This window comes from Rhinatrema bivittatum, chromosome 1, assembly GCF_901001135.1.
Source record: "Rhinatrema bivittatum chromosome 1, aRhiBiv1.1, whole genome shotgun sequence".
NCBI classification, from domain to species: Eukaryota; Metazoa; Chordata; class Amphibia; order Gymnophiona; family Rhinatrematidae; genus Rhinatrema; species Rhinatrema bivittatum.
This window is the reverse complement of record NC_042615.1, coordinates 190,464,187-190,488,519: the sequence shown is the minus strand read 5'-3', so window position 1 is coordinate 190,488,519 and position 24,333 is coordinate 190,464,187. Positions and strand designations below refer to the sequence as shown.

At 43.2% G+C, this 24,333-nt stretch overlaps 1 protein-coding gene across 1 annotated transcript in view; it reads left to right on the top strand.

The window, feature by feature from the left end:
- The first annotated feature begins 8,494 nt into the window (after positions 1–8,494).
- The window catches only part of SLIT2 (slit guidance ligand 2), a 749,523-nt gene continuing 733,684 nt past the window's right edge, over positions 8,495–24,333 (top strand). The window contains 3 exon segments of the mRNA XM_029590345.1: positions 8,495–8,830; positions 11,306–11,377; positions 12,880–12,951. Coding sequence (XP_029446205.1) covers positions 8,646–8,830; positions 11,306–11,377; positions 12,880–12,951 — 329 coding nt within the window. The 5' untranslated portion in view covers positions 8,495–8,645.

The following is a 24,333-nucleotide window of genomic DNA, read 5'->3' as shown; positions in this document are numbered from 1 at the left end:
GCCTATGCAAAATAGGCTCGGCGCGCATAGGAGCAGATTCTCGGGGTTACGCAAGTAACCCTTTGAAAATCCGCCCCATAGGCTATCCATCTGCCCGCTATAGAGCCTATGAAAAAATGGCTTACATGTAAGGGGAGAAATTGCAAAGTACAATTGGCTTCTATCAGTGCACACTGCAGCACTTTCATGTGGTGTTACCACAAATTGGTATATGTCACTGCATGTTAGTTTATGAATTATGAAAAATTACATTTTATTATTGTGTAAATACATTGGTAAGTGGGGTTCAAAGAGAGACAGAGAAGGGAGAGAGATTGCTGAAAATGCCAACATGTCCATGTCTTGGCTTTATTTATTCCCTTTCTGGTTTTATTCCTAGGTCTCCTGTCTTTTTGGTTTAGAAATTGTATGCTTTTCTTAAATATAAAATATGTATATATTTTTTCTGGCTATGCCTCTTCTTTTGAAAGGTCTCTTTTCTTGAGTCAGCTCTTCATTTCTTCATGCTATGTTCATCCTTAGCAAGTTATTAGTGTGATCCTTTACATGGATTCTGATAAGGATCAGCACAGCAGAACACATATTGACTTAAATTTTGGATTAATGTTTCCACAAAGTCATTAGCACAAAAATAACAATGCACTACACTAAAATAGAGCCTGTCCATTTGCAAGTGGGGAAATCCTTAGCAGTTGTTCACAACCATAGGTGAAAAATATAAGGACCCAACACATGATGTCTGCACAAGATCTCTCTAGAAATGCTCAGTTAGGCCACCACGAAGGAAAGTTTGCTATTTCTAGCCCTTCATTACACGTATGATTATAAAAATAAATGTTAAAAAGAATTAGTGCAATCCAATTAATTGTGAAGTGCAATTACAATGTCCTCAATACCTCTTTATTCTAGTATCTGCCAGTTTTCTTCTACCATTGCTTGGCTTTGCTGGCACAGTGCATTAGAGAAGTGAATAGGAACCGGAATTGGTTCGGATTCCGGTTCCAATTCACATGTGGTTTTTTTTTCATTGGGCCCGATCCCGGTTTTGTTTATCGGCTGCGCCTGAGCCGATAAAAAAACCCTTTAAAACTAATACCTTAGCTTCCCCCACCCTCCCGACCCCCCAAAAAACTTTTTACAGGTACCTGGTGGTCCAGTGGGCATCCCGGGAGCGATCTCCCGCTCCTGGGCTGTCGGCTGCCGCTAATCAAAATGGTGCCGATGGCCCTTTGCCCTTACCATGTGACAGGGTATCCGTGCCATTGGCCGGACCCTGTCACATGGTAGGAGCACAAGATGGCCCGCGCCATCTTGTGCTCCTACCATGTGACAGGGGCTGACCAATGGCACCGGTAGCCCCTGTGACATAGTAAGGGCAAAGGCAATCGGCGCCATTTTCAATACTGGCAGCCGACGGTCCGAGTGCAGGAGGTCGCTCCCGGACCCCCGCTGGACTTTTGGCAAGTCTTGTCGGGGTCAGGAGGGTCCCTCGAGACTTGCCAAAAGCCCCTGGTGTTCCAGCGGGGGTCCGGGAGCGATCTCCTGCACTCGGGCCATCGGCTGCCAGTAATCGCACTACGATTACATGTCCCTCAAAGAAGTCTCAGATCAGCCAATAGAGCTCTACTAACCATACCCTCAGTTAAAACAGCAAAGTTGACCCAAGTCAGAGAGAGAGCACTATCTTTGGCAGGACATTTACTATGGAACACATTACCCCTGGAATTAAGACTAATGAAAGATTTAAAACTCTTCAAAAAAGGCTTAAAAACATGGCTCTTCAAAAAAGCATTTCACAGTGAGGTAGCTGAATAACAACACAAAAACAGCTGAAAGTCACCAGTATCAAATGCAGAGTTGCTTATTTTTATTATTTTTTCTCATATTTAAGTATTATATTTGAAAGAAAGTATAAACATATGATTACGCTAACAATCATAAATGGTAACCACACCCATTCCCCATTTATAGTATACTATTAAACTATGTAACCGTTTAATACTGGCACCTTTTGGATAATTTAGAAATCAAACCAAACATATTTGTGCCTAACTGTAAACCGTTGTGATGGTGCTCTACTAAACAAAGGTATAGAAAAGTTTTTTAAATTAAAAAGGGGATGTGCAGCCAAAAACTTGTCTCTCTTTTGTTTTGTTTTTATATTTGTGTTGTGTGTTTTTTGTTTCATTTTGATTTATTGCACACTAAATCCCATTCAGTGTACACTATTTCAATTTAATATACACTAATTTGATTAGTGTGTATTAAAAAATTAGTGCACACTTAATCAAAATGAAATAAAATATGGAACACCCCACTCCACCAAAAGAGGGGCAAAGGGCACCAGATATAGCATGTACAGCCCAGGCCACCATTAAAGGGATAAAGCAGCACAAATAGTGGAATGAATCAAGGGAGGGACAAAAACCATGGAATGAACATCCCAAGGCACCAAAAGAGGGGCAAATGTCACAACAGTGGCATGAATACCCTCTCATAGAGTGAGGGACACTGCAGCAAGCACAATGGCATCAACACCCTATAACAACCTGTTTATTTATTTGCTACATTTGAGGCAAAGCAAGCACAGTGGCGCAATATAGTGCGCTCAGCCAAGTACATGGCTTTACATGTGCTAGGATGTGGGTTTTGGAAGTACGTCCAAAATCCCTTATGCAATAAGAGGGTTAGCGCATCCAAACCGTGCATCCAAACCAGTGTGTAGCAAACAGCGTTCATCACATATAAATTCATGTTGATGAGGCTATTAGCTATTACCCACGTATGCAAAAAAAAAATGTGCGCCCGATGCGCACATTTTTACTCTCAAAAATTAACGCCTGCCCAGAGCAGGCGTTAATTCTTGAGGAGCCCCTAAAGTTTTTTCTGTAGTCACTCTGACTTAATATTGTGGTGATATTAAGTCAGAGGAACCGAAAAAAGGAGTAAGGGGAAAAAAAAAAACGTGTTATGCCTGTCGGTCGCAGACGGCTGCAACCGCGAGAACTCACAGCTTGCACCGCTCTCCTGCCCTCCCCGGGTCTGCTCGCAGCGCGGGCCTGCCTACACCGCCGTGTTCCTTGGGACTCCTCGCCGCTACTTCCTACTTCGATGTCGGGACTTCCTAGGCGCGAGTGTCACAGGCCCCGCCTTTGAAGCCTCTTCGGCGGGAACCTCGGGGGTGTCCCTGATTGATGATGTCATCAGACTCCTGTAGTTAAGTTCCACCTTCGCCCCCAACAAGCCGATTTGGCAACAAGTTCTGTACGGGTCCTCAACTCCTGCCTCGTGTTCCTGAGACATCGCTACTTGCCTTGCTCTTGGACCCTGTCTGGCACCCACTCCTCGGAGGTCAGTGTGAACTCCTTTGGGGACTTGCTCCTCTGGCCTACCCCGCTCCTCGGGCTGGCTCTGCGCCTCTTGGGTCCTACTCAGCAACCAGCTCTTACTACTTGGGTCTCCCTTGGAACACTGCGGCAACCTGTGAGTTTCTTGGTTAGCCTTCCCCGCTCCTCGGGGTTGCGCCTGTGTTCAGCAACACTGTCCGCGCTCTCCCACTCCTCGGGCCGCGCTCACTACTCAAGAGTCCACCTCGAACTTTCCCCGTTCCACGGGGCTTGCTCCAGGGTATTTAACTACTGTCAGCTGTCCCGCTCCTCGGGCCTGCTTCTCTACTAGTCTCCCGGTTCTCCTCCGATCTCCGGGTTCCTGCCTACTTCAGCAGCTGTGACCGGGCCCGAGCTTCCCTGCCTTGTGGGTTGGCCTACGCCTTCAAGTCTACGCCCACTACGCTGCAGCTCCGCCCCTCGGGGCTGTCTTCCCGGAGAACCTTCTGCACAGCTATTCCTGCGCCTACCGCTCCACGGTCTGTCTGGTGCTCTCCCTTCAGGGCCTCACTCCAAGTACTGCCTACAGTCTCTCACCCTACGGGGGTCACCTCCTGGTCCCTGGGGATCTCCCCTCTACTGTGCCCAGAGATCCTCGCTGTACCTATATCTCGCCTCCTGACGGTGCGGACCTGTGGGGCTCCTCCCCACGGGCCTGTAACAACTCAACCTCGGGCCAAGGGTCCACCCACACCACAAACCATAACAAACTGTCGCCGGAAAACCAACCTGCCGGCAAACGTTTGCTATGGTTTGTGGGTGTGTGGACCCTTGGCCCGAGGTACGAGTTGTTACAGCCCGTGGGGAGGAGCCCCATAGGTCGGTACCATCAGGAGGCCGATGCCGAGGAAGCACTAGGGACACACAATTTTCCTTAGTGCCTCCTTTTTACTGTGGCAGCCCATTTAAATATTAAATCAGGCGCTCAAGAGAGGTGGATCGGCATGCGTTAGGAGAGTGGATGCTTAATCGTGAGCGTCCATCTAACGCATGCCGATATTGCATCGGCATCTATGTAGGATAAGATTTTAGTGCGAGAGTCACGCACAGAAGAATTAGTACCGCATCACAGTGTGACTGACTCTTTTATCCAGATGAAGTAGTTTGATTGCTATGTTAGTCTGCTTTTACACAGAGAAAGCAAGCTGCCATTGACTGTCATAGTCAGTCAATGGCCACTCTGCACATGCTGCAAGAGAAAAGTAATCTCTCTCCGTATGAGTCTTACAAAGACACAGACACACACTGCCTGCCTGCTGTAGAAGAGAAGTGCAGTCTTACCCTGCTGATATACAGTTACTCTGTAACCCTCTGTCCAAGAGGTTAGTTTGTGCTGCTGTTAGCAGCACAGCTAGGACACAGTGACAGTGGCTGTAAAAGCAGGTCTCGCTTTTCTTCTCTAAATCTAAAGCTTGTTTTCTAATTTTTTCTTTAACTTAGGAACTTTAAGCATGAAACTTCAAAATCTCTCTCTGAGATCCATCAGAGGAATCATTGTGAATACTGCTGCTCCAAGTGCTCATAGATTCTTTTTACCTAAAAAAAACAATGATTAAATCAATCTATGCAGCTGCCAACTAGGATAGGCTTGTTGAAAAAGTGTTGAAACATGATTGGTCGTGCTCCTTCCTTTTCCCATCCCCAGCTGGCTCTCTTCTAGCTGGCTTTGCTTCCCTCGTAGACTTAAATGAGACTGAACCAAATGAACCTAAAAGGATGTGGATTTTTCAGGGAACTGTGCCCTTTTCATTTGAATGACTTGAACCAAACCATAAACTGACCCATTTGGATCATCTTAATGCACATTCCTACTCCTTATTCAAGTCAGTTGTTTGTCATTTTCTTTGCATTCCCTAAGATAGCCAGGAACTAATGAGGTTTATGAAAAGTAACTTTTTCATTTTTCTATAAAGTCAACAGCACAAAATAATAAATAGCTGTACCTGTTTAGCAGCACAGATCACAAATATAAATGTCATTCTGCTTCCATTTTCCATCAGGTAGAACTAAATGTCTGTTATTGGAAAACATGTTGCCTTATGGAGCCTAACAAATGTTTTAGAAATGTTTCCTACATAAAATATCCTAATAGTATATTTTTTCACTTGCAAAGACCTTTTCATGTCTTCTATCATATAATGAAACTCACAGCAGACTAGACTCCTTTTTGATATGCCTTTTCAAGATTTTGTACAAGAAAAATCATCTTACAAGAAACAAGTGGAAGAATACACTGAAATGCTTGTCATTTGCCCCTGCAAGCTAATGCAGGTTTTGAAAACAACTACTACTTCCCACAACGCACACAGCATACGCAAGCACCATAGAAAAATATTATATCCTATATTTCTTTGCTGTTTTTGCTGAAAATTCTCAGAGTAAAAGCTTTTTAATTGACAAATATGCATTGTTTGATAGAATAAGAAAGAAACTATCAGTAAATTGTTAAATGATTTAAATAAGAAATTGTTATGGGGGGGGGAGGGGTTACAATAGAATTTGATCTGAATCAAAACTATTGATCTGCAAAGATGGAGTGAACCAGCAGTGAGAGGAGTGGGGGGAGAGCTATTGAGATGTGAACTGACATCCTGCTTTCCCGCTTACGCTGTGTGCACCTGGGCAAAGCAATTTATCTCATGTGCCTAAGTTCACCCAACTGTAATTGAGTAATAACAATAACTACTCTGTTCCTTATGCATTTGGCACATTGGAAGCTAGGAAACACACTGGTATCAAGTGGGTAGCCAGAATTCCCACTCTAGAAATGACTAAAACCATCTGAATGTAATGTCTTAGGAGTCCGGTTGGATGGCAGGTAGGTACAAATCCAAAATATTATTTATATCTGGAATCAAGACCCAACTATAAGAAAGCTACATATTTATTTTTGTTGAAAGGTTTTTTCATTATATTACGTATGGGCACGTATGGGACAAATTAAGATTGAAAACTATGGGCCTAGTTTACTAAGCTTTTTTTCTCCCCTGAGACAGAATGGGGGGGGGGGGGGGGGGGGAACCCTTAATAAAAATAAATCCTCAGTCTAGTACAAACAAAAGAAGTGCAGGAGAAAAAAAAGCTGTTGGTGGATTAAATCACTTTTCTTTAGATAGTGATAGTTCCCTCCTTTTCCTCCCAAGGGCTGTAAAAATGTAAGGGGGCGAGAAGGGGTCTCATTCTGTTTCTGCGTGTTTTCGGTGGCCCGCGAACAGTAGAAGGTCCCAGGATGGTGCCACGGCATGGGGTAGAGGTGGGTCAGCGGGTACGGTGCGTGTGTCTGCACTATTTTGGTAGGGAGGGAAGGTGAGGCGTGACTGTGCGAGGTGGGGGAGAGTTACGTCTGTCCTTATGTGAAGGGCAGGGTGTCGGGTTTATTTTATTTTACACGCGTTTCAGCGGAAGGCGCCTGCCCCATGTGAGAGCCGACCCCTTTCCTAGCCCCCGGCGCAGCCAGCACCTCCCCGGCCCGCGCGCGCGGCGCCTTTCAACTTTCATTCATCGGCCGGCGCCCCTCCCCCCTCCGGCTCACCTCTCCCCAGGCGGCTCCGCCGTCCAATGAGCGCGGGGGCAGCGGGGCGGGGGCGGGGCCGGAGGTGGTATAAGGTTTCGGAGCGGGCTGAGTTCTGGCTACGGGGGGTGTATTATTATTATTATTATTATTTTTAATTTAATTTTTTTTTTTTTTTTTTGGAAAACAGGAGAGTGGGGGCCGGACGGAGATTGGCGGCCGCCGCGCGTCTTTACAATGATGCGCTAGAGAGACAAGGAGAGAGAGAGAGAGAGAGAGAGAGGGCTGGAGCGGCGCCGGAGCCCTGAGGGAGTCTGCGAAAAGCCACGAGCAGCCTCTGCCGCTTCTCATGCAGAACTGAGACAGCAACAATATTTTAGGAGGGGGGTTTAAAAAAAACAACAACAACAACAAACCAAACAGCGAAAGCCTCGTTGGCATCAGTGGAGGGGGGAATACTCGACTTGCCTCCCCGCTGTTCCCGGTGAGCTGAGTGGAGACGCTGCACCGTGGCCGTGGAGCGCGGCTTCTGGCCGGGAGATTCAAGGACCTTTTGGTGCCGGGCCGCCCTTTGACTTCTTGACACCCCACACCCCCTACTGCTCAGGTGCATCATCTGGCAGGAATTTTGCACCTCCCCAAATAACCGGGCGGGCATCGTCTCGTTGAATCGCTCTCTCTCTCTCTCTTCTCTTTGCTGCCGGGAGGAAAAAAGTTCCCGTGGCGCAGGTCCGCAGAAGATCCCCCGCAAGCCGCTGAGCGCCGCCCTCTACCTCTGCCGTCCAGGTGGCTGCCGCGGCGGGGAATAATCGCAAGAAAGTCCCACCCCCGCTCCGGGAGAAGGGGGAGCGACGCTCGATCGGTGCCCACCGCGCCCGCTTCATCTCTTCCTCACCACACCACCACCACCACCACCACAGATGGTGCGCGTCGCTGAGGAGTGAAGGGGGGGGGGCCGGGCATCCCCTTTCCCGATCGGCAGACCCGGGCTTCTCCCCCCCCCCCCCCCCCCCCCTCGGGTGAGCGGCGCCGGTGGGCACGTATGGGACAAGGAGAGCTCGCCTGCTCGCCGTGGCCCCGCAGAGCCCCCCGCCCGCCCGCTGACTTCGCGAGTGGCGTCCCCTGCCGCCGCCGCCGCCGCTGCTGCTGAGCGCTGCGGCCGCTCGTCTGCTGGAGGCGCCCGGGAGCCGGCCCCTGCTCTGACTGCTCTGCCCGCCGCCGGTCGCGATGCACCTCCAGGGGAGCCAGGCAGCCCCGGGCGGACGGGCGGCGAGCCGGGCGTAGCTGGAGGAGGAGGAGGAGGGGAAGCCCTGGAGGGCAGAAGGCTCCTGTGCCGCACGGGAAGAGCGCATGCCGCGCGCGCTCCAGGAATACAAGTGAAGTTGATGGTTCTTGTGTTGTTTTTTTTTTGTTGTTGTTGTTGTTTTTCTCTTTTTTTTTTTGTTTTTCACTGAATACCTGTGGCAGTTGAAAGCCTTTGAAGGAGTGAAGTACTGCATTCGAATCCAATAATTTGAAACTACAACCAAGGAGTTTTTTTTACCCCCACCATCACCTTTACTCCCCCCCCCCCCCCGCACTCCCTGCAGATCAGCTTCTTTTACATTTTTTTTTTGTGCCTCTGTGTGCTCTTTCTTTTGTTCTTGCTGATAAATACATACATACATATTATATATATATAAATTTTATAACTCTGAATATTCGCTGGCTGGGGCTACCGAGACCAAACGAGCGAGAGAAATCGAAAGATGCGTGGCTGGGCTGCTGGAAGTGGTCCCTGGCCGTGGCGTGGCTGCTGCTGCTGGCCGTGGCGAGCCCGGGGGCCCCGCAACCGTGCCCGGCTCAGTGCTCGTGCTCCGGCAGCACGGTGGACTGCCACGGGCTGTCCCTGCGCACCGTGCCCCGCAACATCCCCCCGCAACACCGAGCGACTGTGAGTATAATAGCAACCCGCTCCCCCTGCCTCGGGGGGAGGGGAGCATCGCTCTGCCATCGTCTTTCTTGTCAAATTAGAATAGTCCGATTGTTTTCCCTGCGATCTGCAACAACCGGATTGCTTTTGCTGGGAGAGGGGCTCTTCAGATTTGCACAAGTAAAACAGTTCCTGCATGTTGACGTTTTGTGGTCTGCTAATAGTTTATTCTGGCACGATCATGGTACGCTAGTATGGTTTAGATTAGGAGGCATGAAGGATTTAAAAAAAAAAAAAAAAAAAAAAAAAAAGGAAAATACACCCCCAACAATTTCGCTATAGGTGTGCCTTTTATGCGCTGGAAAACCCCAAAACAAGAGAAGTGCATCGGGGAGACTTGAGTGTTTTGGTTTTGTTTGCTGCAGTAATGCTGGATGAGGGGAGACCCAAGGCTGTGCAGCAGCAGCGTTAGGACTGTTGAGAACCGCAGAACTGGTTTATAATTAGGTTGGTGGGAGGAAGAAAAACAAGAAAAGCCTCATCCAACTTATATTTTACCCTTTCGAACAGGAGAAAAAAAATCTAAGACTGCCCAAAGTTTGTCTTTCCCCGTATTAAAAGCTGTCAGCTCCAAGTTAAGTTATGGATTTCCAGGTTGACATTCTGTCCAAAATCTGGGCATCCCTGAGCTGACAGGGCAGGTTTCTCACACTTAAGGCACCATTCACCCACGTCGTCTTAGTTCACCAAGCCTTTTTTTTTTTTTTTTTTTTGCTTGATTTTTTTCTAGACTTGTGTAGTTGAAACGATAGAAATAAAATAAAAGCCAAGTAGCTCCGCCATTAAAATCAGCCTTGGCTGAAAGGCAACTTGCTCCAGCTGCAGTGAGATCTTAGTCGTCCTTGCAACCTTCTCTGATGTTTGATAGTGCCACACATAGTAGCTGTTCAAAAGGCAGACTCTGTGAAGCTTGGCTCATTCCTTGAAGGATAATTTCATAGGCTTGGATGCAGAAGATGACACTTTTACAGTTCACATTTTTTGAAACCTCTAATTTTATGTTAAAACGAGCCCTTGCACATAATTATAGTAGAATCGGGAGCCTTTCCTGAACCTCCCCTCATCCCGCTTTGGTTAGACATAAGCCCTCGCCCTTAAGTGCTGACAAGTCTAAGCGCTGAACAAGCTGTGTCAATATCCTGGATTTTCTTGTCAAAATGGAATTATTAGGTGCTGCACACAACTGTCTGCATGGATTCAAGAGTCACATAGGCGCTCATATCCATCCAGTCCCCACTGAAGGCTATGCTGTGGACTTCAACCAAATCTAGTGTCCCGGCCAGAGAGAGCAGAAAGTATTGAAGACAGGGCCTTGCACTTTTATTGCTCTTAGCAGACTTCTCCAAAATGGTTGTAATAGAACTGGGAAGAAAGACTGAAGTGTTTATGGCATGCATGTCTTTCCTGAGTGTGCTTGAACACAGTGGTATGCGGTTAGTGGAAAGGGTCACTTGTTATGCACAAATATATATATATATATATATATATATATATATACACACACACATGAAAAGATTATAATAAATGGCTTGTAGTTTTATGGCTAGAGATAATACAACAATATTTACCTGCAGTTTGAGTTTCCAGGGAGGTAGGATGCAGGCTGAGAAATAGAAGGCTATTTACCATACTTAGAAGCAGGCAAAGATAAGATCCTGACTCTGGATATTAGGAAAAGTTGGCACTGAAATTCCTCCCGATACCAAGGTCTGAAGAGCATTTCCATCCTTCTGAAAATCGTTTTACCATTTACAGGCACAGTGGGGGTTTCCTGGGCTGTAAATGAAGTTGGTACCTCTGAAAGCTGTTTATATTTTAAGGTCATGGAGGTGGGGGTGGATTTTCCAGGACTGTAAATACAGTTTAGTTCTTCCACAAATACAGGCTTGATAGAAGGTAAATGCTAGGTTGTTCTATACAGTTTTAGAAACACTGCAGAAAAAAGGGGTCTTTCTGACTTTTTTGCAGTCACAAAATTAGCTTATTCCTTGGTTTAAATGTGGAATAAGGCTATAGTTTTTTTTAAAGCTAGATCAAGTAATTTGTAATAAGCAGTTTCTAGGAACTTTAAATAAACTTTTCAATAAATAAGCTTCGGTTAAGTAGTTTAGTTGTAAACTGGTTTAAATATTGACTGACTCGAAAATTGCTGTGATCTTATAATAGCAAAAAAAGTTTTGTGATTAAAACCCATAAAAATAGCACTCTATTAAAATGGGTCTGCTGTTTACAGTACAGTTTTAGGAGCTGAGTTCAGAAAATATTTTTGATATCTTTTTGAGACAATGACCAAAATTGATGTGACCCCAAAAATTCTGTTGTAGGTAGTGACCTTTAGGAAAAATCATCCTTACCTAGTAAAGAAGACAACAGGGAAGCGTGTTGTATATTTCATTTTACTGCTAATTCCTGCTTTTTTTTCACTCCCCTCCCTAGGGATCTGAATGGCAATAACCTCACAAGAATCACTAAGACGGACTTTGCCAGCCTGAGACAACCTAGAGTCCTGTAAGGTTTTAATTTTATTTTAGAATGTGTGCTTGTATGCTTATTTAATGTTTACAAAAATGACCTGCTGTGCAAAGTACACAGTCTTGTAGTTGCCATGCTGTAGTTAACGGAGCCATAAGAAAGAAGGCGGTGGCCTGGAGTAACTTTCTAAACTGGGGGGGCGGGGGGAAGCAAAGCAAAACCATGGTTTTATTTTTAAAGTTTCCTGCCTACATTCTCCAAAAGTTTTTGATAGTTAAACTACAAGGAATTAAATTCTAGCCCGATGGCCACGACCTCATTGCAGCACGGCAATATGGGCGCTGGCTTGTTTATGTACGTCCTGTCAATAAAAGCCAGTGCTGTGTAGCAGGCAATCGACTTTCTCTAGGCAATGTTACGTGGACCGATCTAAAGTTTTGTACAACAATTCAGACTGGGAACCCATGCTCCTGGATAATTATATAACTTAGTTTATGAACATGGGGAATGTCTGTAATTTTATTGAAAATTTAAAAGCAGATTTATGACATGTAAACAAGCTCTCCAATGTAAATCCAGTTTTGTTTTGTTTTTTTCCCCCTATAGCAAGGAATATGTATCCCAACATTGACTGTTCTCTGTCTGGACATCTTACATGTTGTCCTATAATTAATTCTATTAGTAATACTTTTTCAAGAATGTTATTTTTGTGGTCATAGGTCTCCGGTGTGAGGACGAGTGCCCTATGTATGGAGTTCAACTGTGAATAATATTTTACTCTTTGTATATGTATGAGTTTAAAAATTCAGGTGACAAATTAACTATGGCTGTGGTAAATACATTCCTTGGATTAGCACTTAAATGGTGGTGATGTTGATATTATGGGCATACTATTTTTTTCTTTAGACAGTATTCAGTTGCTAATCATGTGGTGGGAGTGCTTTTATTTAAATAGAACTGCCCTCATTGTGTAAACTGCATAACTTGCTCAAGCTCTGATGCTACCTATACTTTGAAATACTTTAATTGGTTGTTTGAGAAATTGAAGGGGGTGTTTGTTTATATATATTTGCTAGCTATGTATATACATATGAAAATATACATTTTTTCTATAAGTAACTAATTTCAGAGGTAGATCACTTACGATTTTAACAAGACAAATGACATATGCTATCAAGTCACAGTTTCGTGTTTGTAATTCTGGCAAACTGTGCTTTATTTTCCAAATAACCCCCAGTGACCCAGAAAAGAAGTTTTTCAGTAGACGTTAGATTTGCTTCTCAAAATTTTTTTTTTCATTCAGAAGTGGCAGTCCGTTTTTTTTTTCTAGATTCCTGCTGCTTATTTAGGCCCAGTTGGGTGTCAGACAACTGTTTTGAATCACATGAAATTGTGAGAAATTGCAGCCTGCAGCAGGAATTGCTGAGTTAATGTAGGTGAGCTGATGAGTGCCAGTTGCTGGAGTGCAGCAATGGCAGGTGTTAATGGTTGTTTGATTATGGGTTGCATTAAAGCCCACTCTGTGTTCTGCATTTCAGTCAGCTCATGGAGAACAAGATTAGCACTATTGAAAGGGGAGCATTCCAGGATCTGAAAGAGCTGGAGAGGCTGTAAGTATCAAGTATTTTTCATTTCAAAGATATGACGGTATGACTTTTCAAAAAAATTTCACCCCTCTGTTTCCAAGCATTGGAGCATCAAATTTGAGCTCTGACTGGAATTGTTGACCAGAAGAGCAAGGGCAGTTTGCAGCTCTTCAAAATTAGGTAACACTGACTGGTGTGATGGCATACACTGTTGTAAGTAGTTGTGTAGTTTCTAACTGAACTTTTTTTTTTACCCAAACTAAGTATTTTAATGCTATAAACTAGCCATTTGACTTGAAACACTTTTTTTTCTGGTCTAGAAATTCAGTCTAGAAAATATGGTTCTTTCATCAGAGTGAGTGAAATTTGGGGCCATGGTCCTGGTTTTGCCACCAAATTGGCTAGGCCTTTGTTCAGGGGCCTACAAAAATGCTGCACAGGAGTGAATCTGCAGGACAGAACTGAATATGCTGACTAGTCTCCCACATATTTGAACATGAGAGAGAAAATATTTGAGTCAGATAAATCTAAATTGGTCGTATTTATAGCTTGGAGATATATTTTAACCATTTATTTTGCCTTTCATGACTGGTCAGTGACTTTCAAGTGGATTATGTTCGAGTACTATTGGTATTTCCCTGTCCCTAGATGGCTTACAGTCTGGGTTTGTAATTGAGGCAATGGAAGGTGAAACAATTTGCTCAAGGTCATAAAGAGCAGCAGAGGGATTTGTAGCCTGGCTTCCCAGGTTCACAACCTGCTCTAACCACAGGCTAGGCTACTCCACTTCATTTTGCAGACTGTAGATCTGTAAGATCCAGAAAATAACAGCATTCCTGCTAATTGCTGTGTAGAGAAATCTTTAGTAAATGCTTGCAGTATTTTTTGTTCTAGACTTGGAACAAGGATAGTAGCTGATAATTCTTGGTAAGGAAATAGGGTTACAGGTCGATCAGAAAAAATTGAATTTCAGATAGTGGGACTGAAATTGTAGAATATGCATGTACTTTAAATTCATACTATTCACTGTAATTGTTCAGAGATCAAATAGACCAAGCACAAGTTATGTCTAGCTATGCAAAATGTATGTAGGGAATGCATAATTCTGGGAAACCTAAGACCCCTTCCTGTTACAGGAACTTGACACAATTTAAGTATGCAATAGGTAATCTTTTTATAAGAGACCTCTTTATGACAAATCTTGGTTTTAACAATTGGCAAGCCTTTCCCACACTCATTTTTCTAGCATAGTCAAGTTCAGTTTAACAAATCCTCTCACAAACAAACTTGTTGGCTTCCAGCCTGTTTCCACTGCACTTCCATATCAATGCTCTCCATCCTTCATAGACTCATGTATTGCTGTATATTGTGAGTGCACAATTCATATTTTCAGCATTAAATTCTTTTTAACTGGTTTAGTTTATGGTTGAACAAGTGTTCTGTTTTTTGGACTACTTATGATTTAAAATTCAGTGTCTGTAAATTACCTACTGTACAGATTAGGTGATCTGAGATTTTAGTGCTAATATTGTCACAGGCTGATCATATCCTGTTGGAAGGCATTAAGGGATCTAGTATATCTTTTCTTGCATTTAGCTCAACCAGGATGTTATTGCATGTTAACAAATGTTATGTCTTCTGTGTGGCCAAAATGAAAAAGTGGTGCCAGGAGAGGCCTTAGTAAGTGTACACCTTGCCAAGAAATTAAGTTGTACAAAGCCAAAAAGTACTGGGTTACACTTACAACTGCCAGTAAAGGTTATTTCATAGGAAGTTACTGGACCCAGCGCAAAATTACAGTTTAACCAGAAAGATACCTTATTGAACATTTTATTTCCACATCCATTCTTGGGCCTGTTCTGGCTTCCATAACTTTTTTTATATGGAATTTTAGAAATTTTGTATTGGAAACTTCTCTAGTAGTGATGTAAATCCTTTCATTTGCAGCTGGTGAGGTCTGGTAGCTTTTAATAATGGGAGCTTTCCAGAGGTGTCAAACATACAGTTTTCCAGCCAAGGAAATACATGTCTAGAACAGTTTATAGAAACATTCTACCACATTTTTTGACAAATACCATATGAAAATGCCATGCCACATGTTTGTCAGGAAATACCTGCTGGAAGCTCTCAGTTGAAATGGTGCTGAGAAAATAAATTACAGTTCTGTACTTTTCAATCATGTATGCAAGGTGAACTTTGAGCAGTAGGACCAATCATTAAGGTTTCAACCCTAGCTACTGTCCACTTTCACATCGTTCATATCCATTGTTTTTCTGAAATCTTTACTCTTTGGTAGTAGCCATTACTGATTTATTTATTGATTTTGGATATCCTGAAAAAACTCTTTTGGATTAGAGTTTATGGTTCTGTGTTGGAATAATTCATTTTCACTCATTCCATGATGCCTCTTGTTAACTTGTGCAATACAAAACCGGAATTTCTTTGATCCGTGCACAATTGTGGATTGTATAGCAATGACTAGTGAGAAGTGACATGCCCATTCAGACATTTGGATTAGATTCTTTACAAAACCCCCCCCCCCAACTTATTTACAGAGCTAGGAGTACGAATTACAACTTCCAGGGTTTGAAACATTAATTATAAAAAAAACCCCCAAAAAACAAAAAAAAAAACAACTAGAAAATCTCTAGGTTCCTTTTATACAAGGTGTGTAAGTACGCCATTGTACATACAATATGTAATGTGTTAAATTACCCTCTTGATAATTCCTAGCATGTTTATTGCAAAATACATTGTCCATTTCTCTGTATGTATTATAAATGAGCATATTCTTAACTGTTGACATGACATCCATTTGCATGGGTAGACGGCCAAACTGTATTCTAATGCAGCTGCTGAAAGCATTCCACTGAGCCAACAGAAGTGAGCAAGCATTTCAAAGCCCCCAGGATGTCCGTGTCTGTCTCACTACTGCAGGATTTCCCAGATACCTGATATGTGATGACTATTTCCTTCTAGTCAGTCATTTATAATCCTGGTTTTCCTCTCCCTTTTTCTTCTAAACTCTTGAGTTCCTTTTTTTTAGAGAGGTTTTAAGTTTATTTTTATCTGCAAAATCTTCCAAAATGTGAGTGGCAGATAACCAGATAAAAAAAAAAAATCTCAGCTTTATACATAAAATTTAGTTATTAAAAAAACAAAACACACTTCCAAGTCTGAAAAGAAGAAATTTTTCTCCTTTCAGATATAAATACTCTTGTCCTTGGCTTTTAAGTCTTCATTTCTGAGAAATTCCATGGCCACTCTGAAAATGCTTTTTAAGTGCTGAAAAAAGTCACCAAATGTTACTGTAAATCATTTTTAAATACAAACCTAAGGTTTTACTTCCATTTTAGTTGGTAACAGAAGCTGTATAGATGGGGATCTGTGTGAAATAGCATTTCAGTTTATAGCACTTTGGCTGTTGAAGAATATCTTAGAAATGAGAACCATAAGCAGGGAGTTTATTTTATTTTTTTAGTACAGTATATCCTTGGCTTAAGGTGTTTAAAGTTATGATTCAGTTGGGATTTGTTTCTTCCTCAGGCAAAATATTTTAAAGTGTTTTTGTGTGTTAGTATCTATTACTAATTTCTGGGTTATTTTGATGAAAATAGGGTATTGGGCACTAGTGCTGGAACCAATCCCCCATTTATAACATCTTGTGGGGCAATCTTTTTTTTTTTTTTTTGAATTGACCCTGCTTTCAGGAACCAATTGTGTTTTCAGTCTGAGAAATTCCTGTAGTCATAGTTAAATGTTCTCTCCTTGGCCAAAACCTGTATGCATTGCTGGCAGAGGAGTTTTGATGGCCAGCTATAGGCTAGATTTTTGCATTTATGCTTTGAGGTCCTTTTCATTAAAAATAAAAGGCCACTAACCTCTAGATTCTGACCGATGCTTAAATCCTTGATTGTATGGGGTTTATCATAGGTTTTGCAGTGGATTTGAAGCAGATAACACAAATAAAACTCAATAGTGTTTACACCCAGGTGCAAATGCTAAGTCTTAAGGGCTGTTTGTAAGATGTATTAGTTTGTAGCTTGGTTTTTTTTTTATATTGGGGGGAGGGTCCTACCAATTTCTTGCTCCTTTTGGGCTTCCAGCTCAGTTAGAACCCACATCCTGACTCACTGATCCATCCCAGCCATTGTAGTGACCGTCCTCGGCCAGGGGCCTTAGACTGTGGCCCCCTCCAGGGTTGCCCAGCCTCAGCCGGTCCCAGGAGCAGAAGCCCAGAGCTAAGTATCAGACTGGGGTTTCTTGCTTTACAGTGAGCTGCTCTTCCCAAGGAGTTGCCAAACCAGCCCAAATTCTTACTGTTGTATATTTAAAAATATCACTGGACTAAGCAGGCAGGTTGTTCAGTGTGCTATATAGAAAGGAATTGTTCTGCTTTTGTGCTCCAAATTTAAGCACTGCTGAAAAGCAGAGGCAGATTTGATCACAAAGGGTTTTTTTTTTAAAATTTATTTTGCACAATTTATTTTATTTTTTAAAAATTTTTGGGAACAAATTTGCTCTTGTTAACCCAGAACTGTCCCATCTTCTTAGAAATCTGAGGATGGAAAATATCCTGTTTTGCCACCTATCTTTAATCTGCAGAACACAGGCACAATATATAGCTGCCAGTACTTCATCCACCTTCTAATCGCCTCTGATTATTTAATTACCCACCCTGCAAAGAATCTGGTGCAAAATATAGCACCTGGGAGTCAACAGTGCTAAATAGCACCAGAGTGGCTGAGTTTGTAAAATGTGCTCCTTAAAACTAGGTTGAAAAAGCTGCACGCACACACAAGGGGATGATCATTTTCTGTTAGTTCGAAAGCTTTGCAGGTGTTCTGTTTTTTAACTCTTGAGATCAGACAGGCTGATGAAATTCCATGTGCTGGCGGCAGTGCATGGTTCAACCCGCAATTAGATGTGTGTTTTGGGTACGCGTCCATAACCCCGCCCCCATGCAAAACTGGAGTTAACATGTTCAAAACGCACGTCCAATTGTGCACGTAGGCAGTAGTGCCCGACACGTACATTTTTACTCATCAAAATTAACGTCTGCCCCGAGCACAGGTTATGAAAACCGATGCTCTAAAATTCAGTTTTCAGCTGACAGCCACCTCTCCCAGGCTCCCACTGCCGAGGAGGTGCTAGGGGCATGCAGCTTCCCCTAGTGCCTCCTTTTTACCACGGCAGCCCATTTTTAAATTTTGCATTGGGCGCCCCTATGAGGTGGATTGTTGTGTGTTAAAGGAGTAGGCACTCAATCATGAGCGTTGCATCGGCCTGTACATAGGTGTTGGGGGAGTATTAATATAGAAGGAGAAGTGGTGAGGGTTGGGGAATGTGGGGATGAGTTATAACGATTAGCCTTCCATTTGATGCTGTAAATTATTTTATTTAACAGACTATTATAATCTTCTTGTGATTTGTTTGGAGTAAAGCATTGTATCAGGTTTAGCAAATAATCCCCATCATTCCCCCAAAATTTGTTAATAACGCATGCGTTATGAAAAAGGGCCGTGTTTATGGAAACTTGTAAGTTACTGCACAGCGTGGTAACTGCTTTGTATAGGTGTTATTGCATGGTGAAACAGGCCCCTAAACCACCACTAACATCTCACCTCGACCTATCAGGTGGCCCCCCCTATAGAGATTATAAATAGGTGCATGAGCAGGCTGATACAGAAAAACGCGCGGGAGAGCCGGCGAGCGCACAGGCCACCCTCCTGGGCGCGCGATTCAGGAGGGTGGCCTATGCAAATTAGGGTCCACGGTAAAAGGAGGTGCTAGGGACACTAGCGCGTCCCTAGCGCCTTCTTTTTGACAGCCGATGCTCAATTTTGCCGTCGTCAGTTCCCAAACCCGCTGACAGCCACGGGTTCGGAAAACGGACGCCGGCATAATTGAGCGACCCGTGGGCCGATTTATTTACTTTTTTTAATTTTTTTTTACACTTTTGGGGCCTCCGACTTAATATTGCTATGATATTAAGTCTGAGAGCGTATAGAAAAGCAGTTTTTTCTACTTTTCTGTACACTTCCCTGGTGCCGGCCGAAATTAACGCCAGCCTTTGGGCAGGCGTGAATTTCTGAAAGTAAAATGTGCGGCTTGGCTGCACATTTTACTTTCTGTATCGCGTGGGAATAACTAATAGGGCCATCAACATGCATTTGCATGTTGCCGGCGCTATTAGTTTCGGAGCGCACTGTACTGTATCGGCCTGACAGTGAGGCCCTCCCCAGAGGTTCTCCTTCTCTTTCCCCTCCTCCTCTTCCCCAAATGGCCAAAATGCAATTCCAAAAATTTATCGTGAATTGCGTTATGGCCATTTCGGACATATCGCACAGCTTAACGCCGGGGAGAAAGGTGGTGTTATTTCTGGTGTTAAAACTGTGCGATTAGCGTGTGCTATGCTATCGCACAGAGTGATTATGGCCTCTAATTTAATTAAAACCCGCCCAAACCCCTCCCTCGATCCCGTCCCCTCAAAAATTTGCATTCCCACTGGTGCTATTATCCTTTTCGCATGTGTTATGGTCTTAACATGTGCATTAACGCCATAATGCATTTTGATAAATGATCCTAAAAATGTGTCCCATTCACGTATGGTTAATGTCCTAGCCACATGTTTAGGATACTTGGGATGCATCTGTATTTTTTATATTTTATTTATTTTTTTTGCCAGTTTTTAAAGGTAGGCTTTATTAGTTTTAAGTCAAACTTTTTTTCTTTAAAGGAGGTTCAATAGTTTGTGAAATCTGGATTTTGCTGTTACATTACTAACCTCTTCCCTCATTATTCCCATGGAGAGCAAAGAAACCTGTTGCAATTAAAAGAAACAAACAAACCCTAAGAGCAAGGTGTTTAGGTTTTGGAGTTTTAACTGGTGTAAAACACCTTTCCTGGGAACTCAATCTCATCTCATGTAATGGCGTTTAGTTTTCTTTTGTGTGCTGCTCTGATTGGAAGTTCTGGGGAGGGAAAGGAAGGGGGGAAAATGATTTACGTTAGAATGGAAAAACAAGATACATATGAAGGATCTCTTTAAATCACTCCATCTGTTGGCCAAGAGCAAATATTTCATATTTGTGCGGAAGAAGCTGAGAAAATCCCTTTTGTTTCTAACTGCCAAGTCCATCTGATGGAGCCACATTGTTTTTTGACAGACAATTCATCTCCTTGGGACCCTGGAATTTAAAACCATTTCTTAGGCAACTTGTGATACACTTTTCAAATATTTTGTCCTTTTTTTTTTCTCCTTAAATACAATAAATAGCAAAGACATTTTGCGCTAGGGGATACAGAGGCTAGAATGAGAAAGCAAGGCTTCCCAGAGTTGAAGGCAAGCAGCTTTTGTCAGAGGGAGTTGCTTTTAATGCTTGAATCTGGGTTATAATTTTGTACTGCTGCCTCTTTTTTTTTTTTTTTTTTTTTTTTTTTTTTCTTAGATTTGGGCTTTTTGTTACTCATTTCTAGTTTAGAAATGTTTAAATGACTGACATATTTGGGAGCATTAAATAGCTTTTCTGTTGTGTCAGCATTTTACAGGAGGGTTAAAAACCTTAAGAATAGTGTTTACTTCAGTTTACTTGATGGGGCTAAAGTTCAGTTACTGCACTACAGCTGAGTGCACTCACTGCATAGAAATTCAGGAGGCACAGATTCTTAACAGAGCAGTAAATTAGAATAAATAAGTTGGATGTGGAATGTCTGAAATGTCCTTTCAGGGAGAACCACCTACAACATCCAGAAAGGTAGAAATCCTACAGTGTCTACAAGTATGTATTGCATGGCTTCCCAAACAGGTTCCTGAAACCTTCAGCTGGGGTCACAAGTGCCTGAAATGTCCGCGTTCTTAGGCCCCAGTGGCAGCAGCATGGGGGCCTGTAATCCAGCACACACTCATAGGCCCGACAGTGATGGTGCCCTTGCATGAGTTTTGTTGGTAAAACTAAGTCCTGCACGAGGAGAGGTTGGGGGACACTGAAGGGTATGTGCTCTTGCACTGGCTCTCCCAGGTCCTGTACTGACTTTCATTACTAATGCTGCCTCTGCTGCTTGAGATCACTGTTTCATTTAGGACCTGCCATGAGGAGAGGAAGGAGCTGAATGTGCAGGAGCCACTGGAGATTACCACAGCTCCTCTCTCCTCAGCAAGTACTGAACATACCAAAGAGAAAAATGTTGCCCCTGCCATCAGTCTACCCTCCCTTCTCACCAGTTTTCACTCATCTTTGGACTGGGGACCAGGGAGATATTATTTAGAGAGGAATGTTTGAAGGGAGGGAGCAGATGAAGGGGTTTGAGGGTTGGATCTGCTGGAGAGGGAGTGGCTGTGGTAGGGGGTGAAAGATGTTTGACTGGCGATGTAATGCAGGAGGGGGGGGAGGCTGGGAGGGGAGAGAGGTAGATAACAGGATCAAGTTGGGGGTTATAAGAAGGGCTTGGGAGAGAGGTTCAGCTAGGGATATAAAAAGGGCTGAAAAGTGAGAGGATCTAGTGGATGTAAGAGGGGATCAGCTAGATGGGTTATGCTGGAGGGGGAGGTTGGAGGTTGAGAGAGGAAATTGCTGGGAGTGCGGTGAGGGTGAAAATGGAGTGATTGTTGGAGGGGGACCACATCCCTGCTGATTTATTTTGGTCACTGTCTGGGGTCATATGAATTTTCAAATGCTAAAATTGAATCCCATTGGCTAAAAGGCCAGGAAGCCCTGGTTTAATATGAGGTAGCTTTTCACACGCTCTTGTGTTTGGATTGCTTTACCCCTTTTCTCGGTCCACGTTATATCTAGTTACAGAGAACATGGATGGAAAATCCTGCAGGTGAACATTTTCTTTTTATCTGCCAAGAATATGTAGGTGTCCTAGTTTCTGAAAAACTCAAAAACCAGGCGTGCCTCTCCTGGAGGTAACTGATTAGTGCACTCTCACAATCCAAGCAAAGAAAGAAAGTGCCCTTGAAATAATAACTTTAACTTTGTTATCTGTATTAATAAATTAAACGATGCACGGTAAAACTGTACACCAGTGCCTATAACTGCTGAGTCCTGGATTTTTTTTATTTTTATTTTTTAATTCCTGTGCTTAAGGACACTTTTTTTTTTTTTTTCTATGTAAAAGTTAGTGAGGGCAGCTTTAAACCTTTTCACAGATAAAGCAGTGGAAATGGGTTTTTATAAAATTGCTCACCCAGTATGCTGGTAAATTTATGTGCATGGCCTGCTGCAGATGTTTCACCACAATTGGGGGGGGGGGGGGTTGGGTAGGCGTTTGCACTTCTGCACATGCGTTAACATTTTGAAAAGTGTGCAATTTTACCCCAAATAACTGTGTGCAAATTAGCATGTGGAAACGTGCAGGTAGTTTACATAGAGTAACTTAAAATTGGTAAAATGTACCTATAGGAATTTCTAAAATTATCCCCAAAATGTGTATGTTAGGGTATTTTTCTCTTGTGGGATGATTATCTGGGATTACCTGGAAGTATTTTCCTCTTTCCCCTGAGCTGTCATCTACTGCTGTCCAAAGTGTGAATACATTTAAAACTTTTATAGACTGCCGCTTCCAATTCATTCTGGTGCACTTTACAGCATAATCTTCATAAGCACACAAATGGCAGCATTAAAGCAAAGATATAAAATTACGTACTCATATTTAAAAAAACATTCCCTTCAACTTTTTTCTAAAACTCTCTTAATATCTCTCTTCCCTTTGGGTTAGTAGGCAGCTCATTCAAAAGTTTAAGCGCGACACAAGAAAAAGCTCTTAATTGTGCCCATTGCAATTTATAGTCCCTAATTGTAGGGATTAGTCTGAGCACAAGATATGCTGTGGCACATATCTCTGCAGTTTCCTAACTAGGGAACGTGCCTTAATATAACAATTTAAGTATTTGTAGTTTAAAATCCACTCTCCATTTTATTGGCAACCAGTATAACCGGATGAACATAGGAGTAATAGGATCCAATCTATTAATACCAGTTAATAGCTTAGCCACCGCAAGGAGTTGAGGAGTAGTCTAGTGGTTAGAGCAGGCTATGATCCAGGGAGGGAAACTAGGGTTCATATACTATCACTCCTTGTGACTTATCCTCTGTTGCCTCAGGTACAAAATTAGATTGCAAGCCCTGTGAGATAGGGAAAAACCTATGGGGCCAGAATGTAATCCGCTTTGATGTACACTTTGAAGTGCCAAAAAGCAGAATATAAAAATCTTAAATTATATCCATTGTAAAGATTGCAAATAACTTCGGAAGACCCATGTATAAACTATTGCAATGGTCTAGTCTAAATACTATTGCTTGCACAATCAACTGAAAAAGGGCAGGAGAGAGCAAAAAAATCTAAGAGCCTGATTTTAAAAAGCATTTACCGTATTTTTCGCTCCATAAGACACACTTTTTTTCCCCCAAAAGTGTGTGGGGGGGGGGGGAAATGTATGTGCGTCTTATGGAGCGAATATAAAAAAAAAAAACCAAACAAAAATCTAACAAACTCCCCCAAGACCTGCCGACTTAATTTCCTACAACCCCCCACCCTCCTGACCCCCCCCCCCCCCCCAGACCTGCCAAACATCCCTGGTGGTCCAGCAGGGGTCCAGGAGCGGTCCGGGAACGATCTCCTGGGCGTGAGCTGTCGGCTGCCAGTAAACAAAATGGCGCCGACGGCCCTTTGCCCTCACTATGTCACTGGGACCGACCGCTGCTATTGGTCGGTCTCAGTGACATAATGAGGGCAAAGGGCTGTCGGTGCCATTTTGATTACTGGCAGCCGACGGCCCAAGCCCAGGACACCGCTCCTGGACTCCCGCTGGACCACCAGGGACATTTGGCAGGTCTTGGGGGGTCAGGAGGGTGGGGGTTGTTAATTTAAAGGGTTGGGATGGGGTTTTTTTTTTGGGGGGAGGGGTTCCCAGAGAAAGAAAAGTTTTCTGATCTGGGGAGTGGACCGAAATGGCCCTCCCCAGACCCGAAAACAAAATGGGGAGAAAAAAAAAAGCTATGCACTCCCCTAATTTGCTCCATAAGACGCCCAGACGCAGAGCCGGTTTAGCACAATTTTTTTTTTTTTATTTTCCCCATCTGAATCCTAGGTGCGTCTTATGGTCAGGTGCGTCTTATGGAGCGAAAAATACGGTACTTAAGTAAAACTGGGTTTTACTAGAGTAAATGCACTTTACTTGAGTAAGTGGGCTTTAGAAAATTGCTACAGTATATGCCATTGAATTGTCCTTAGGATTTACTAGTGTAAGTACACTTTATGCGAGTAAATGGCTTTTGAAAATTGCTATGATAGAATGTTACGTCTACATGCGTAACTCTTTTGAAAATTACCTCCTAAGGAGTAGATTTTCAAACGTTCCCATGCTTCCCAGCACGCGCACATGGACATGCTGACTTTATA